Source organism: Tribolium madens, unplaced genomic scaffold, assembly GCF_015345945.1.
Source record: "Tribolium madens isolate multiple individuals breed KSU strain unplaced genomic scaffold, Tmad_KSU_1.1 Scaffold_1;HRSCAF=32;Tcas5.2_LG8, whole genome shotgun sequence".
Classification (NCBI taxonomy): Eukaryota; Metazoa; Arthropoda; class Insecta; order Coleoptera; family Tenebrionidae; genus Tribolium; species Tribolium madens.
This window is the reverse complement of record NW_025400984.1, coordinates 6728250-6744574: the sequence shown is the minus strand read 5'-3', so window position 1 is coordinate 6744574 and position 16325 is coordinate 6728250. Positions and strand designations below refer to the sequence as shown.

Here is a 16325-nt window from a genome sequence, read left to right as displayed (position 1 = left end):
ATTTATTTTCTAAAATTGTATGACCTATTTTCCTATTATAATGTCGTATTTAATGTTTTTACTGTCCTATTTTAGAATCCTTTTTTGCATTTTTTAACGTCCCAAAATCGAGTTTCTACTAATAAGATGTCTTGTTCCATCAAATATACATATTATACTCAATTTAGGCATGATACATTTCAACATGTCAATGACAAAAAGTAAACACATTTAGACAAAAATAGATGACCTACAAAGCGAATTCGGCTGAAAATGTAGCTAAATGCTAAAAATTCCTGATTGCTCTATAATAACTATAAAGATATCATTATTGACAAATACGTTCTTTCCGTTTCGTTGCGTGAAGTAACAGAATAGTAGTAGTTATCTAACCATCTTAATGCGTTCTCCTGCAAACCAAACATTCGGACGAAGTTGTATCTCATTTGAGAACAAGAAACATCGAAGTAATGATGAGTAACTCACAAGGAATATTGATGGATCGATATAACACTATCAAGGTAATGAAATTAACGTCGGAAAGCCTTGAATCACAAAACGAAGCCGAATCAGAAAACGATTTTATTTACCAGTCACGTCTCTGCGTCCAAATCAGTGTCCTTCATATTGTCAACACACCGGTTTTTTCTTATCCGCTGAAATGCTACATTCGAATGTATTTAACTTTAGTCACACGCGACTACAATCGACTTCCTAATGCATCAGCGGCGGTTTCGTGACTTGCCATCGTCTGTTTGAACAGCGACGGCGAAATATCCGTCAGTCTTATCTTGAAGTCTTGTCGTAAGGGTCTCTTGCAGGCCACCTCGGCGCTGAATTGGCGACAGAGACGCCTAAGGACAACTTTGCCAATCTCGCCACCGTCTATTAAGAACTAAATGACGACCGCTTTATTCTAGACTACAAATTTCCTTCCATATGAAGCTAACTCTTGGATTTTCATCCGAACTTCTACAGAACAGTAGAAGTCGGATTATATGGCAGTTTTAAAATGTATAGGCTATGTAGGCTTCTTTGAATTTTTAAATGTTTGGCACAAAGTTACTAATTTTTTGTACTGTTTCCGTATTTAGTAAACGTCACAAGCAAAAACATTTGCATTTAAAATTATTCTGAATTGTTCGGATTTACAATCCGAAATCAACTTGAAAAAGCTTTTTTGATGAATATTTTTAGCAGAAACATTATAAATGTTTGGTGAGTTCTATTAGAGCGGAATATCCTTTTAAATAATATACACGACGTGTTGACTGAATTTTAATAAATTTAAATATATTACGTATGATATGCATGCATAAAACATCATAATTTTGAACCTTTATAGTTTAATAATTTTTGATAGATTTTCGCAATTATTTTACGTTTGTCGAAACAGTTATTGCCTTAAAAGCAAGAACAGAGAAGTTTCCATAAAGAAATCAATATGTGGTGTGTTTTTACTCGCATTTCAAATTTCTAAAACTAAACTGAACTGAACAAATGCTTGTTGTCTTAAGAAACTTTTATTTTAGTTATTTTAGAGCTATATAGTTTTCTCTGATTGCAATCAAAAATGACTATTCAAACATTTTCAGGTAAGCTTGGACATACTTTAATGAATTTTATTCTGTGTGGAAAATACTCATTCGGGCTGATGGCGAGCGTTCAAAATAAACTCAAAAGAATCAAATCAAAGTGAGATTTTTTTACTAAAGCACCTACATGGCAGAACAATTATCTTAATTAAAACCACTTACACTGCAATTAAGCAGATTCTTGGAGCGTAAAAAGTGAAAAGTGCTCGACAATTACAAGTTAGCAAATGCTCGAGAATCTGCCTCTCCGCCAAGAATAATAATTCATCTCTGCAATCCTCGAAAACATTTATGTAGACGTAGACTAAACAAGAAAAAATAATAATAGCCGTCATCACTTTGATGCATTGTCGCTAATTTTACAAAGCGTCGCTTCTAACAGAAAATTTTAATTTTAGAAATCGCATAAGTACGAAGAGTAGAAACGATGCCACTTCTTCGATCAAAGCGCTGACAACAACCGCAAATCTCGCCGCCCACTTCATGTTCGTTTTTTCCGAAAAACACAAGAGGGTGTGTGTATAGGAAAAGGGGATGTCTGGTCGAAATTGCCGCTCGCTGAGGCTGATGCTCTCGAGTCGAGTGTTGTCTCAGGAGAAGTAAATAACAATCCGTTGCACAAGCATTACAACCGCTGATGGCAACGAGTTATGACACATTCATTCTACAATACAGCTCCGGCGTTGGAACCACACCAACTTTTATTGCTACATCTTTCTCAGCTCTTTAGACTTTTATATTTTCATGATACTTTATGAGAAAATAAATGGTTTTAAAAACGCCAGCTATGCATCAGCTGGAATATATGTGGTCTTCGACATTACGCCAACAGCATTTGGCCTAGGCTTTTTTTTAACAAAGAATTTAAGAAAAAAGTTGATTAAATTTTTCGCACCTAAACATAATTTATTACTCCTCAAATTTCATTTAATCTCTTAACATTTTCATCAAAGTTTAATTGCAAATAATTAACTTTCTGTGTCAACACAAAAAACCTGTCTCAAGCTTATTCATAAAATGTTTTTTTCTTTTTACTTACCTATCAGTAAGGTTTATTATTATACAAAGGGTGTATTGCTTCCCTTTCACTGTTTGTCCGAGAAGGGGAAAATGATACAAAATAAATATTGTAAAAGATAGATCAACACAAATGGAGGCAAAAAATTAGAGTTTACCCAACCGAAAACAATTTTATGATTTTTTGGTTCCAAATTAAAATATCACTCAAATTAAAAAAAACAAATTAAAGCTATTTTTGTAAACAATCAAAGAAAAATAAATTTCAGGCTTCTAGTCAAGACGTATTAATCCGTATTATTAAAGTAGAAATTCATCTGCCAGCTGGAAAAATCCTAGGATTTCATAAGTTTTTATTCTTTACTACTAGTTTCAGAAGACATTATTATAAATATATTGTGTTTGATAGTTGAGAAATTAATTTTATTCAATCCTCTATGTTAAAATAGAATTTTATCTACTCTTTTCTTCATGTTTGTTGAGGTTGACGCCTCGATGCTAAATTGCTCTCAAAGATACATTCAATTTTATCTTCTTGTATAATAAATACTATTTTCTAATTTAAATGAATTTAAAATACTTTAACTTTAAAAAATCATTACTCAATAGCTATTAGGCCCATTTTCTTCAAATAAAGACCATTCTAAAAGGATGGCCTTGCCAGTGTTCGAAGAAGTTCGAAGTAATCAAAATAATCTAAGAAAAACTCTCTCTCGAGTATTTTTTTTCATCATTACCATCGTGTAGAGCATCTCTTTATTATTTGTAATCCAAATTTTCAATAAAATATACCGAGTAGTTTTCAAGATATGATTTTTTTTTGAAGTTAAGGTTTGCTAATCAAGCATTGCTCCATATAGGAGAAATGCATGTTAAACTTACTTAAAATTGCATTTTTATAAATGTATTTGTTTTAAGACTCTTCTTTTACTTAAAAATGGTCAATTCTTTGCACCTTCTTTGTTCTAATTAGAATAAACAAAAACTGGTTTTTTACTTAAAACAAACAAAGAGTACCTGCGTACTAATTAAAGCAAATAAAACGTTTTTTTGTTCTAAAAATGATCACTGATTATTATTGAGCAAAGAGGATTTAGAAGTTTAAGGCACGAGCCTTAAATATAAGGGCAAATCTTTTTCAAATCAAATCACTTTCCATTCAGGTTTCGACTTGTACACTCTGTTCTAGCTTTCTGAACTTTTTTTGAAAATGTTCTGAGCAAATGCTTTCTCATCACTTTCGAGTGATGTTAAGTGCAATAAGTCACCTGATTTATTTTGTTGGTACATTCTACGATTAGCTTCAGTTAGCTTGTAGGTAGTAGTTGTGGTGATAACAGTTGCACACGAAGCAACTGATTTATTGCATTCAGCATCAGTAGAAAGTGATGAAGAAGCATTTGCTGAAAACATTTTCAAAAAAAAAAGTTCATAAAGCTAGACCAAAGTGAACAAGTTGGAATCTGAATGAAAAGTTATTTATTTTGAAAAAGATTTGTTCTTATATTTAAAGCTATTGCTTTAAACTTCCAGATCCTTTTTGCTCAATGATCAGTGATCATTTTTAAAACAAAAAACTCTTTATTTGCTTTAATTAGTACGCAGGTACTCTATGTTTGTTTTAAGTAAAGAAACAGTTTTTGTTTATTCTAATTAGAACAAAAAAGAGCCTTAAAACAAATACTTTTATAAAAATGCAATTTTAAGTAAGATTAACATGCATTTCTCCTATATGGTGCAATACCTGAATAGCAAACCTTAACTTCAAAAAATCATATCTTAAAAACTACTCGGTATATTATTTTAAAAATTTGGATTCTTACTAATAAAAAAATTACTCGTCGGGTTTTTCTTAGATTACTTCGTTTTACTTCGAACTTCTTCGAACACTGTTCGAAGAAAAGTGTGCCAATATTCAATTTCAGATTGCACATCAGTCTAAAGGGCAAGTCCGTCCCTTTAGAATGATCTTCATTTGAAGGAAATCGGCCTAATAGTTATTGAGTAATGATTTTTTAAAGTTAAAGTATTTTAAATTCATTTAAATTAGAAAAAAAATATTCAGTTCAATGTGTGTGGACTTTTTAAAACTTTTTTTAGTGCATTTGATTTGTCTCACTGAGACAAACAAAATGATATAAAATTTGTCAAGTTGTCACGACATGACTTTTTTTTGTCGCCTTGTGTTATTGAACGTTTCTGTGTAACAAACAAAAATTGGCAATATTCAAAACAAAATAAAATGAGTTGAAAAGACTACCTACTTTGGTTTTTAAATTGCTCGTTTTACATTAAGCAAAAAATGTTTTTCTTTTGCAGTTTTAGAGTAACATCAAAGATTACAATTTTTTTTCCTCTTGTAAACTCAATCCGGGAACATACTGTATAGTTAAAGAAATTTATTTTACATTATCATTGAAGAAATGTTAAACAAATGTGTTATAGTAAAGAAATAATATAAAAAACTAAAAAAAAAAAATATTGTCTTGCTTTCATTATAATACAGCATGGCTATTAAAATTGTTTTCTCTCCCTTAGTATATAATTAATATTAATTACTATTAGGTACACATCATTTGCGTTCAACAATCTCAAAAATGAAACAGCTAACCTAAATTTTTATTTTCTTAACGTTATTAAAAAACGCCGGCAGGTTATTTAATTTATATTTTATTTAAACTGCAAGTCTAATATACCGCAGTAATAGCAACAAAATATTTAAATACATACTTCTCTTCATACATATCAAAAAACAAGCTCTTACCTCTTACAAGGAGATATAAAAAAATTCTTACATTGAAATATTTCCTGATTGCTTTTTTATGAAAGCATCTGTGCAATCGAGACAAGCTTTTGATCTGAAAACAGTTATCATTATTTTAGTGACTTATTTTTAGAGTGCTTCTTTCACTCAAGACGTAATAGCAACGATTGTAACTTGCCTTAAAAGCTCCTCGATCTGCTTACTTGCTATACAACTGTAAAGCTTCAACAGATTTAGCGAGAGCTTTTTTCTATTTACTTTTCTTTCAATTTCCGTGTGTTAACTTAATTGTTACACGCACGAAATACGAATTTTTGAGGATTTAACAAAAGATAATATTTTACACAAGTTTATTTTTTCTTGTTTGTAGCTTTGAATATCGCTCATTATTTTTCATTTGAACAAAGTGGGTAGTAAACGTCTGTAGGATTTGCTTTGCATTTACCAGGTCTTTATAAAAATGTGAATAAAAGATGTTGGTTTTTATTTCATTATAATTATATCATTGGTACAGAAACATAATTTTTTAAAACTCCACTTCCGGCTTAAAAGGATAAAGTGGATGTTCCACGCACCTGAAAATAAAAATAAAAATATTTTTTGAAAAACTTTTTGTAAGAAAATGTACTCAAGGTATCGACAAATTCTTCCATTACAATCAAAACTGTTCATATATTCCATGTCTTGTTTACTCAATTCAAAATCAAAAACGTTGATATTTTCACTAATTCTGTTTTTATTTGAAGATTTTGGTATGACAATGTTGCCCAATTGTACATTATATCTGATCATTATTTGAGCAGCAGACTTTCTGTACTTGTTGCCAATTTGTGCAAATTTAGGATCACTGAAAATGTCAAGATCTCCCGGTTTCTTCCATGGTCTATCTCTGGACCCTAATGGGCAGTAAGACGTTAAAATGATGCCTCTATCTAAGCAAAATCTACGCAATTTTGCTTGATTTAAATAAGGGTGACATTCTACCTGAAATAAATTTGAGAAAACAAAAAATCTAGCTTCAGAAAAACTTTCCACTTCTTGTTTGTTACCTGATTTGTCACTGGCACAATTGAGGCCACCTTTAAAAGCCTCTCAATTTGTTTGCTATTGAAATTCGACACTCCCAACGACCTCGTCAGCCCTTTTCTTTGCAACTCTTCCATAGCCTTCCAGGTGTCGACATAATCAACGTCACTGGGAATAACTAAGCTGGTTTTTGGATCAACCGGAACGAATTCACTCCCTTCCTGAAATACCCCAATCAATACCAACTTAATTTCTCCAAATATTATCACTTTAAACCCTTGAGGCCAATGCATCAAATAAAGATCGACGTAATCCAATTGTAGGTTTTTAAGTGTTTCTTTTAGAGCCCGTTCGACTAATGGCGGCCGATGTAAAGTGTTCCAGAGTTTGCTCACAATGAAGAGGTCCTCACGTTTTACAATACCTTCTTTTATTTTAGATTGTATTGCATCACCGATTATTTTTTCATTGTTGTAAAGATGAGCGCAGTCGAAATGGCGGTAACCGACGTCGATGGCGTCTTTAACGGCTTGCCCGGCCTCATCTTCACGACCTGGGGGACCCTAATTAACCAATTAGAATCGCACAACCGATAATTAAAGCTACCAACCTGGAAAGTTCCCAATCCTAAAACTGGAATTGTTACACCATTGTTTAGCTTAATTAAAGGGACGTTTGCCATGATGTTGCTTTGCAAAATCGACGTTAAATGAAAACATAACAGCACGCAACATTATTTTTATTGCTCCTTAAAATTAACAGTGATAAGTAGATATTATTTATTGGAAAATTAAAATAAGATCAATTACAAGTGTAAGCTGAGATAAAATTAAAAAAATTATCACACCGAGTATGCGTGAAGAGTGCTAAACTGCTTGCAAGCACCATCATTTTGCCACTGCATTATTCACATTTCCTGAGAGAACCTGTTTGTTCCAGATGCAAAAGACTAATAGTTTTTACTTTCAGGCATTTGAGACATACAAAAACTAAATTATTCAAGTCGTTACTCAAATATTCTTAAACATTTAATCTAGAACGACTCTTTATTTCCAGATTTGCATTCTTAACATAACTTTCTCATAAATAAAACGCTTCAAGATTTAAAAACAGTGCTGTTATTTGGTACTTCATAATTCTCAACAATTGTGCAAGTCACGTAACGGAAATATTTTGAAGATAAAAAATCTATCGGTTTCTATATCAGTTTCTATAAATATTTATATTGATTTTTGTTATCAACATTATGCAATAAGTAATAGAATCACATAATCACAAAACTAAACATTAAAATTCCACTCCGGGTTTAAAGGGATAGAAAGGGTGCTCTCTCGCCCTGAAGAAGAAAACGCAATTAGCAAATTTAGTTGGTTAAACGAGTTCAGGACTCACTCAGCTTGTGGACAAATCCTGCCGTTACAGTCGAAAGTATCAATATATTTCATATCCTCCTCACTCAGCTTAAAATCAAAAATACTCATATTTTCCACAAGCCGATTTCTGTTGGAGCTTTTCGGTATAACAATATTTCCCAACTGCACATTATATCGGAGTAGAATTTGTGCGGGTGATTTTCCGTACTTATTTCCGATTTCCTTGATTTTAGGGTCGTTAATGACATCGGGATCGCCGGGTTTTTGCCACGGTCTCGATGGGGATCCCAAAGGACTATACGAAGTTACAGTAATGCCCCTATTTGAGCAAAATTTACGCAACTTGCTTTGGTTCAAATAAGGGTGACATTCAATCTGAAAATATTGATATTAGGCGAGAGAGGGTTTAAAGAGATGAGAGTACCTGATTTGTAACGGGAACGATCTTAGCCGATTTTAAAAGTCTTTTGATTTGTTTACTGTTAAAGTTGGAAATGCCGATTGACTTACTGAGACCTTTTTTGTTTACTTCCTCCATCGCTTTCCATGTGTCGACAAAGTCCACATCGCTTGGAATGAAGAGACCGGTTTTTGGGTCTACAGGGTGCAAATTGGAGCCTTCCTACAATTAAAAATGTTATTATCCATCCAAAGTAGATTAAGTATAAATTTTTGGCATATTTTATGGAAATATATTTTCTGACTGGCACAAGTAAAATTTAAAAGAACAAAATTTGGCACAAACCTTGAATGCATGTGGCCAGTGCACAAGATAGAGATCAAGATAGTCCAGTTGAAGATTATTCAACGTTTCTCTCAAAGCCGGCTCGACCAAATCCGGTCTGTGAAACGTATTCCATAACTTACTAACAATAAACAATTCCTCCCTCTTCACCACTCCTTCTTTAATCTTGTCCTGTATAGCATCCCCGATTATTTTTTCATTGGCGTAAACATGAGCACAGTCAAAGTGTCGGTAGCCCACATCAATAGCATCTCTAACAGCTTGACCCACTTCTGCTTCTTTACCGGGAGGACCCTAAACACTGTTTTAAAAAATGCTAATAAATAAAACAATACTTCTACCTGCCATGTACCCAAGCCTAAAGCTGGTATGGAGAGACCGTTATTCAGTTTAATTAGAGGAATCCTCGGCATGATTACGGTAAACAAGATAGTGTACCTTAACTGATGTGTTGCATGTGTTTGGTTAGGTATTTATACTTGGGAAATTGTCTGAGTATTTGAGATAACAGTAATCTGGTCACAACTGATGTTGTGATGGAATATTTGAAATGTTGATATAAAAACTGTAGTCAGGGCACATACTTCATTTTCTACTATTTTGAAATTGATAAATAGGAAAATCACTTCTTTGCTACAGCTTTTAAAGCAAAAGTGATTTACAAAATTTTAATTTTAACTTCAACAATGTTTCACAAAAATTAAAATCAGCGGTCAAATATTGAAATATTGAGCGTGTTTACTCATGCCACAGAATATTGGATTTCATGCAGATATTTATGCAGTCACCTACGAGTATGTTTTTTTTAAGTTTCATGTTTTAATTATTGGATTTTTATTAAAACAAAACAAAAAGCATTTTTTATTTATTTCTCGCAAATAAAACAAATATTTAGCGTTTAAATTATAATAGCGTTAAGTAACATTTAGCTGCAAAATAATTAACCAATTATACAAGTACTAAATTTACCAATATTGAAAGTAAACTTCAATTAATCAAGTTAATTAAATGCTGTCTACTTTTTATGTCCACATATAATTGTATGTTAAAATATCAATAACAAAACAAACTAAAATCTAACAGCAGAACATAACGCATTTACCTATTATACTCTTCACAGTCGAATGTCGCAATATAACTCATATCTTCAGGTGCTATGTAAAAATCAAAGAAATTTACATTCTCGATTAAACTCTCTGATATCACAACATTTTCTAACTGTAAATTATATCTCAACACAATTTCTATTGGAGTTTTGTTATATCTTCTAGCATTTTTTTTAATTCTGCTGTCATCGAAAACATTGGGATTTTCAGGTCGAATACTATTTCTCGAGCTATCTAAATGACTGTAACTTATTACAGTAATTCCATTGTTCGAACAATACTTTCTTAGTCTAGCTTGATTTAAGTAAGGGTGACATTCAATCTTAAAAAATCAATAAGTCCAAACCGTTTAATCTACAACCACTTACTTGATTAACTTGCGGACAAACTGCACTATTTTTCAAAATGCATTCGATCTGTTTACTGTTAAAATTTGAAAGACCGATTGCTCTGGTGAGTTTCTCTCTGTAAAGCTCTTCCATGGCTTTCCACGTATTGACAAAATCGACAGCGATGAGGTTTTTGTCATTGAAAGCTGCAGGCTGGTGAATTAAGTACAAATCTAAATATGTAGTTTGCAATTTTTCTAAAGTAGTTATAAGCGCAGGTTTGATTAAATTTGAACGAGGGTTACTGCAGTATAATTTCCCAATAATAAATAGATCTTCGCGTTTAGTTTTCCCTTCTTTAATCAGTTGCTGAAGAGCGACGCCAATCTTTTCTTCGTTTTCAAAAATAGCGCAGTCTATTAGACGGTAGCCTAAACTTATTGCACTGACTAATACTTCTCTCACTTCATTGTTGTCCCCGAAACTCTAAAAATTGTTATTAAAAATACTTTTTGATTTTTTTTATAATTTATTGCATAACATTACGTCTAGCTACTGTTCCTACTGCTATATAATTTTTATTTTAAGTAGGTATACTTTTCTATAGATAATATCTAGAGAAAATAAGTAATCAACCTTGAATATAGTAGCTGTTATCTATGAATTAGATTTATATGTGATATTCTACAAAGTAATGTTCAAGTAATTTGAAAATTATCAATTATTGGCAAAAAATAAATAAATTACTAATTGTGTATTGATTCTTTATTAGTTTTGACTCACCTTCGGTATTGCTAATCCAAAAACCGGAATTTCTACTCCATTATTTAACTTGGTTATAGGAATATCACGAATTCGTGGAGACATTTTTACAAGGTTTAGTGGAAAAAAATCAATGAAATTAATTATGAGGTGTGTCAGCAGAGATAACAGTTGACACAAATAAGATAAATATAAAATCCAATATTGTGCGATAATTTGTATTGATTAGTAATTACCTACAAGTTTTCACATAACAAAATATTAGAAAAGCAATTAATGTAATTAAGCTCCTATTGTAAATTTTATTGAGCTTTAACAAAGCTTAAATCATAAAAATTTTATTTTTTCTGTAGCGCCAGCGGGCAACAAGCTTTGTAAAAGTTTGATCGTTTATTTTACGCTTCCATTATTCAATGATTGCGTTAAACGAGTGTTAAAATTTTAATGTCATTGCGAAAATTATTCGTTTTTTCACTTTGTGTTGTTTTAATTTTAATTTTGTTACAAATTTATTATTCTCACTAAAACGTTATCAATTTTTTGTTCCACATTTTCAAAATAAAAGCTGCCATTTCTGTTCCGCTTTCTTTAAAAGCTCGCTTATCTCGAAAAAATACTGTTGAAATATGCCCTTAATTAAATACCGGTTGTAAAAAAATCAGAAGCATTTATAATTTGTTAGGGGTTCATTTTCTCGTGTTTGCGATTGGTCTGACGTTCGTAAAATGTGTCGCGATAACATTTTATCCGTGTTATAAATGAATATAATAATCATATAAAAAAATAATGTTTGTGTATTTTGTGCGTGATTTTGCATGTCTAACAGTAAAAGGTTTTATTAAATATGCAACACTTGGACCTAAACGTGGGATTCAAGCTAATTCAATATTGATGCATTTGAAGCGACCTAACATGTACATGCATATTTCAGCACAATTTCTCGTAATGGACTTCACACTGAGTTATTTGTTTTTCAGTTTCATTCAACCATCAGTGTGACTAAGTCTTTTACACAATTAAAGAATTAAATGTTTTTAAATATTCGGTTTATTTTATCTCCGAATTGTATTCGCTATCGCAGCAAACCACGTCCTTGTTCATCAAACTTACGCAACGGAAGGACTCTAACCTGCATTTAAATTAAATTAAATAAAAGCAAAAATGCTTTCAGTAGACTGACAAAAACTTCTGGTTATTGATAAAGCTTAAACGTAGTTTAAAAAAATTCTATTTGTATTACTCTTCAGATTTTCGATCAAACTTGCGACTCATATGAAAAACTTTTATTTGCTCATAACGGCGTTAGGGCCGCCATGCGACATTTAAACATTTTGTTGAACGCAAACGATGTCAATCGATGTACGTGGAAAATTTATTCATCGTCGAAACGAAAATGTTAAATATTCCCAATGCTCTTGTAACCTTATAAAGACATAAATTCGATATATAGTCGAGTTTAAAATATGACATTTCCAAATGTCTGCGCAACAAAAACAAAAACGCCGTCTCTCTATATCGCTTATATTCGTATAAATTTTGATAAATTACCCCACTTTTATACAAACAAATTTTAGCTTTAGCGAGACAAGTTACAATGAATCACAAAACAGTGTTCACAGTTTTCAGACGGGTCGTTGTTTATTTATAAAGTTATTACGCTGGCCCATATAATATGTAACCTGTTTTTGAAATATTTAAGCAAAGCAAGATTGTTTACTTATAAGCTTGTTGACTAGAATTATCTTATGTAACAGGTTGATATGTTCTGTTGAAGATGGTGGGATGAAAATGTTCACTTCTTGACTCCTACATTTACATTCTGTCAATATTTATGTAAGGAATAAATACAAATAGAGATATACGAATGTGTTTTGGCATACGGAAATATTGGAAAAGTCCAAAGATAACACCAGAGCGATGTTACCGTAACAAGATTTCTAACAGGGCGAAAATCGTAAACATATTAAAACCATACTGTTTGTAAACTTAAAGACTGTTTTTTTTATCACAAATGGCACATCTTATATTTGAGAACTAATTTTCTTACTTTGTTTACAATAAGTACAAAACATATCATATAATTTCCAAAACAATTCAAAAACAATTTCGGCTTTAGGAAAGATATGACAAACAAATGTCTTATTGTTTCATTCAAAGCGTTTAAGAAATAAAATAAAAATGAATACAAATTTTATTACATACAATATACGTAAACATTTCTATTTTAAGGCTGTAAAAATAAACACTAAAAAAGTGATTGAATTTTTTTATCTATTGGTAATACACGAGACTGATTTTTACGATTTTTTAAGAATTTATACAATCTGAAATTCTAAAACAAAAAAATCGTTTTTTTTTTTTTGTAAATACGACTAGCAAATGTGTAATTTAGTCTAATTATAATATTGATATACAGGGTGAATATAAGGAATGGAACCAAACAAATTTTTTTTTAATTTATTTGCCTCCAGAAAACAATAATTAATAGGTATAAATTAAAGTAATATAAAAAATGTGATCGTATTTTAAAAACAAAATTTTGTTTTGTTTTTGAGTTATGCGATTTTTTTTGTCAAAATTGCTATTTATGTATTTTTTTTAAATTAATATAAAGTATATAGTTGTAATCTTTAGATCATACCATTCATGAGAAAAATGTTTTTTTAGTTGGTAGCCTTTTATAAAAACAAAAAATTTTGTAGAGCTCAAAAACAAAAACAAATTTCGAAAAAAAAAATTTTTCCTAAAACATCATATTTTTATAGTACTTACTTTATAATTCATCAATTAGTTTTTCCAAAAAATAAATAGTTTAGGAAAAAACGTCTGATTCCATACTTTTTATTCACCTGGAAGGTGGTATAGAATGTTCCAAAAGCAAAGCGCCATAAGTCAACCAATAATAGAAAATGTTATTCTGAAAAAAAAAGTTTAAACATTCTATTTTGTTTATTTGTTAAAGAGTTATGGTTTAGCAACGTGTAACAAAGTTTAAACAAGAGGGTCGGAATAAATTAAAAACGATCACATTTATAAAACAATTGCTTAGTTCCAAATCTCATAATTGATACTGTAAGTGTGGTACATAAACATAAAGATAAATCCAAAAATGATTTATTTATGAGACAAAAAAAACTTTAATTGAAAAAAAATTTAAGCAGACATAAGACCTAAAGAATTGCTCAAAATGCTTTTCATTTCTTCAATTGGATGAGACTTGAAGCTAAGCAGTTGCTTCATAAATGTCTTTCTTTTTAATTTAAGACGATTTGTACAAAATTCATTTTAATTACTCTTTGCTAAATTGTAACTCTTTTAACAAATGAACTTTCAAACTATGCAAAACCTTTCAATTCAAGATAGTAAATAAACAGTTTATTCGAAAATTGCATGACCCTATAGAAGAATTAATCTGAATTTAGTAGGTATTTAGTATGATTACCATAACAACACAAAAAATTTCCGGAAATTTTTTGACTCATTAGCTAAAATTAATAAATGGAAATTTTTTGACAACAAAAACTAACCCCAAATTATGGAACAATTTGGCGCTTATTGCTTTATTGCTGTTTAATAAAATTCCTGAAAACATAGACGGCATAAAACTAAAAAAATACAAATAATAAATGCGATATTTTTTAAATGTTAAAAATGTTTTTAAATTTTTTGGTAATCTTTTATGTTTGTAATGTAAGCTTTTTTCACTACAAAACAAAGCGTATTACAGTAATTATAATCGATCGTTTGAGCGCCTTAAATGCCTTCATTTATAACCTGTCAAAAAGTGTGTAACTTCAAATACGTTATCATTCCTTCGCCTCGTTTAACTCGCCATCACCGTCTCATGTCTAAAGAGCCATCAAGCAGCTTTCCTAAATGAAATCTCGAATACACAAGTGTGATGGCTTCCACGGCGAAAAACTCTACGTTTTATTCTGATTACTCCAATCTCAGGAGATCTGCTTTTCCTTGGCGTCTGCACTTACATGTCAAGGTGAACATTAGTTCAATGTTATGATGTAATGTGAAGCCTCGCGATCAATCTATCTTGATTAGGCCCGTTGACAGGCTTCATTGCTGTGACTGCAGCTACTTTAAAGGCGAAATAGAAAGGAATCCATCATTCTTCATTACATGAGATAAAATCAGAGCTTTAGTGTCCCAACCACCTCATACAAAGTGGTTCCGCTTGCTACAGTTCAACGATTATATATTTACGCAATTTGTCTCCGATGGGCACAATTCGTCTGATATTATAATTACAAGAGAAAGCTCAGGTTATTAATTTTCATTTAAGCTCTGGAATGATTTCCAAAGTTCAATTAGCGGTTTTCGGGCTTTTTATGTTCACGTATTTCCCAAGCGGGAAACTTTCTTTGTAGGTCACTTCCTTTCAAATGTTATATTTATTAAGCTTTCAGAATAGAATTTCAACCGTACTAACAAGGTCTATCAAAATTTCATAATTTAGTTTCGGGTGGCAAAGCTCTCCTTGCTAAACCCTGTATTAAATAACTTTCATTTCAGTTAATTAATACGCGGAAATTAAGGAGGATTGATCTATAATAAATGAGACGATTTCCTCACACAATATATTCCAGTCTATAAGGTCTATGATCACAAAATTTATATTTGACTTTATTTTATAATTTGGTAAAACAAATAATCAAATAGTAGTGTTCCTGGAAGCCAATTCTACTTTGTAATCGATGTAATCAGCCAATGTTTGCTAAGACAACAAAAGATAATTAGTAAAATAAACCGATTGATTAGATATTCTATTTGTGGAGTGATGCACCCGCCATGAGCATATTGCACCCCATTTTACTGTTCCCTGTTTATTATCTTTGACATCAAAGTGTTTCTTTAGATTATTGATTCTTTGCATTTTATTGAATTTTCTCGTTAATTTCACGCTGACAAGGCAGCATGCACATAAATTCCACGTCTAATGACGCTTTTTCTCTAGCAATTCGCCACAACATTAATTCAAGACGACAAAACAAAACGAGGGAAAGCGTATTTCTTCAATTATGGTTCACAAAAAAGGGTTCGCATAATTGCATGATCGATTAATTAGCTTTTAACGGCATCTTTATTTGGCTTGTTTATACAATCACTTGAAATAGCGGTCGGCGCCCCAAATTAATTAAGATAATATTGATTAAAAGCGCAAGACGACTTGCTTTAATTAATAAAGCTAATTTTAAATAAGTTTGCTAATTTACATTTTCAATTAGATTTTTCCAAACGTGTCGGCTTGTATTCTAATAGAAACATTTACAGAAAAATTATGAAACACTGCAATGAGATTAACGGATTAGACTGTTCGAGAAAATTGCCTTCGTTTGAAATTTTCTGAAAGTATTAGATTACAAAGTTCATTAGTATTTTTAATTAAATTTGTTACTTCCTATAACGAATCACTAAAAACTTGTTTCTTGTAATGATTGGTGTAAGTAGGCTGTAACTAAAAAAATTAAATCATCAAGGTAATTCCCTAAGAGCTTTCTAAATCAAGACAGGAAATAAAGAAGGCGGAGTCGCGGCTATCTGAAAGAACAGCCTGCGCCCCAGTCTAGTTGGCGGTAATAATTGATGATAAGGGTGATAAAAGGGGCTGTCATCT

The 16325-nt window shown here is 31.3% G+C and overlaps 3 protein-coding genes across 4 annotated transcripts; all 3 read right to left on the bottom strand.

Annotated features, from left to right (window-relative positions):
* Positions 1-5822: 5822 nt before the first annotated feature.
* Positions 5823-7268, bottom strand: LOC123003570 (aldo-keto reductase family 1 member B1-like). 2 transcript variants are annotated; one of them, XM_044396389.1, is made up of 5 exons: positions 6992-7268; positions 6651-6944; positions 6405-6602; positions 5984-6339; positions 5823-5930 (listed from the first exon to the last, which is right to left on the bottom strand). In XM_044396389.1, the coding sequence occupies exons 1-5, from the start codon at positions 7061-7063 to the stop codon at positions 5882-5884; spliced, it is 969 nt and encodes a 322-aa protein (XP_044252324.1). In that variant the 5' UTR covers positions 7064-7268; the 3' UTR covers positions 5823-5881. The 2 variants fall into 2 exon arrangements, with proteins under 2 accessions (XP_044252324.1, XP_044252323.1); XM_044396388.1 differs by having other exon boundaries at positions 6405-6944.
* Positions 7269-7584: 316 nt separating this feature from the next.
* Positions 7585-9002, bottom strand: LOC123003571 (aldo-keto reductase family 1 member B1-like). The gene is made up of 5 exons (XM_044396390.1): positions 8841-9002; positions 8500-8793; positions 8179-8376; positions 7774-8129; positions 7585-7717 (listed from the first exon to the last, which is right to left on the bottom strand). The coding sequence occupies exons 1-5, from the start codon at positions 8910-8912 to the stop codon at positions 7669-7671; spliced, it is 969 nt and encodes a 322-aa protein (XP_044252325.1). The 5' UTR covers positions 8913-9002; the 3' UTR covers positions 7585-7668.
* A 211-nt stretch (positions 9003-9213) lies between these two features.
* On the bottom strand, positions 9214-10809 carry LOC123003572 (aldo-keto reductase family 1 member B1-like). Its single transcript, XM_044396391.1, has 4 exons — positions 10718-10809; positions 9974-10420; positions 9602-9927; positions 9214-9287 (listed from the first exon to the last, which is right to left on the bottom strand). Exons 1-4 carry the CDS (start codon positions 10799-10801, stop codon positions 9284-9286), a joined length of 861 nt encoding a protein of 286 aa, XP_044252326.1. The 5' UTR covers positions 10802-10809; the 3' UTR covers positions 9214-9283.
* Between the last annotated feature and the right edge of the window lie 5516 nt (positions 10810-16325).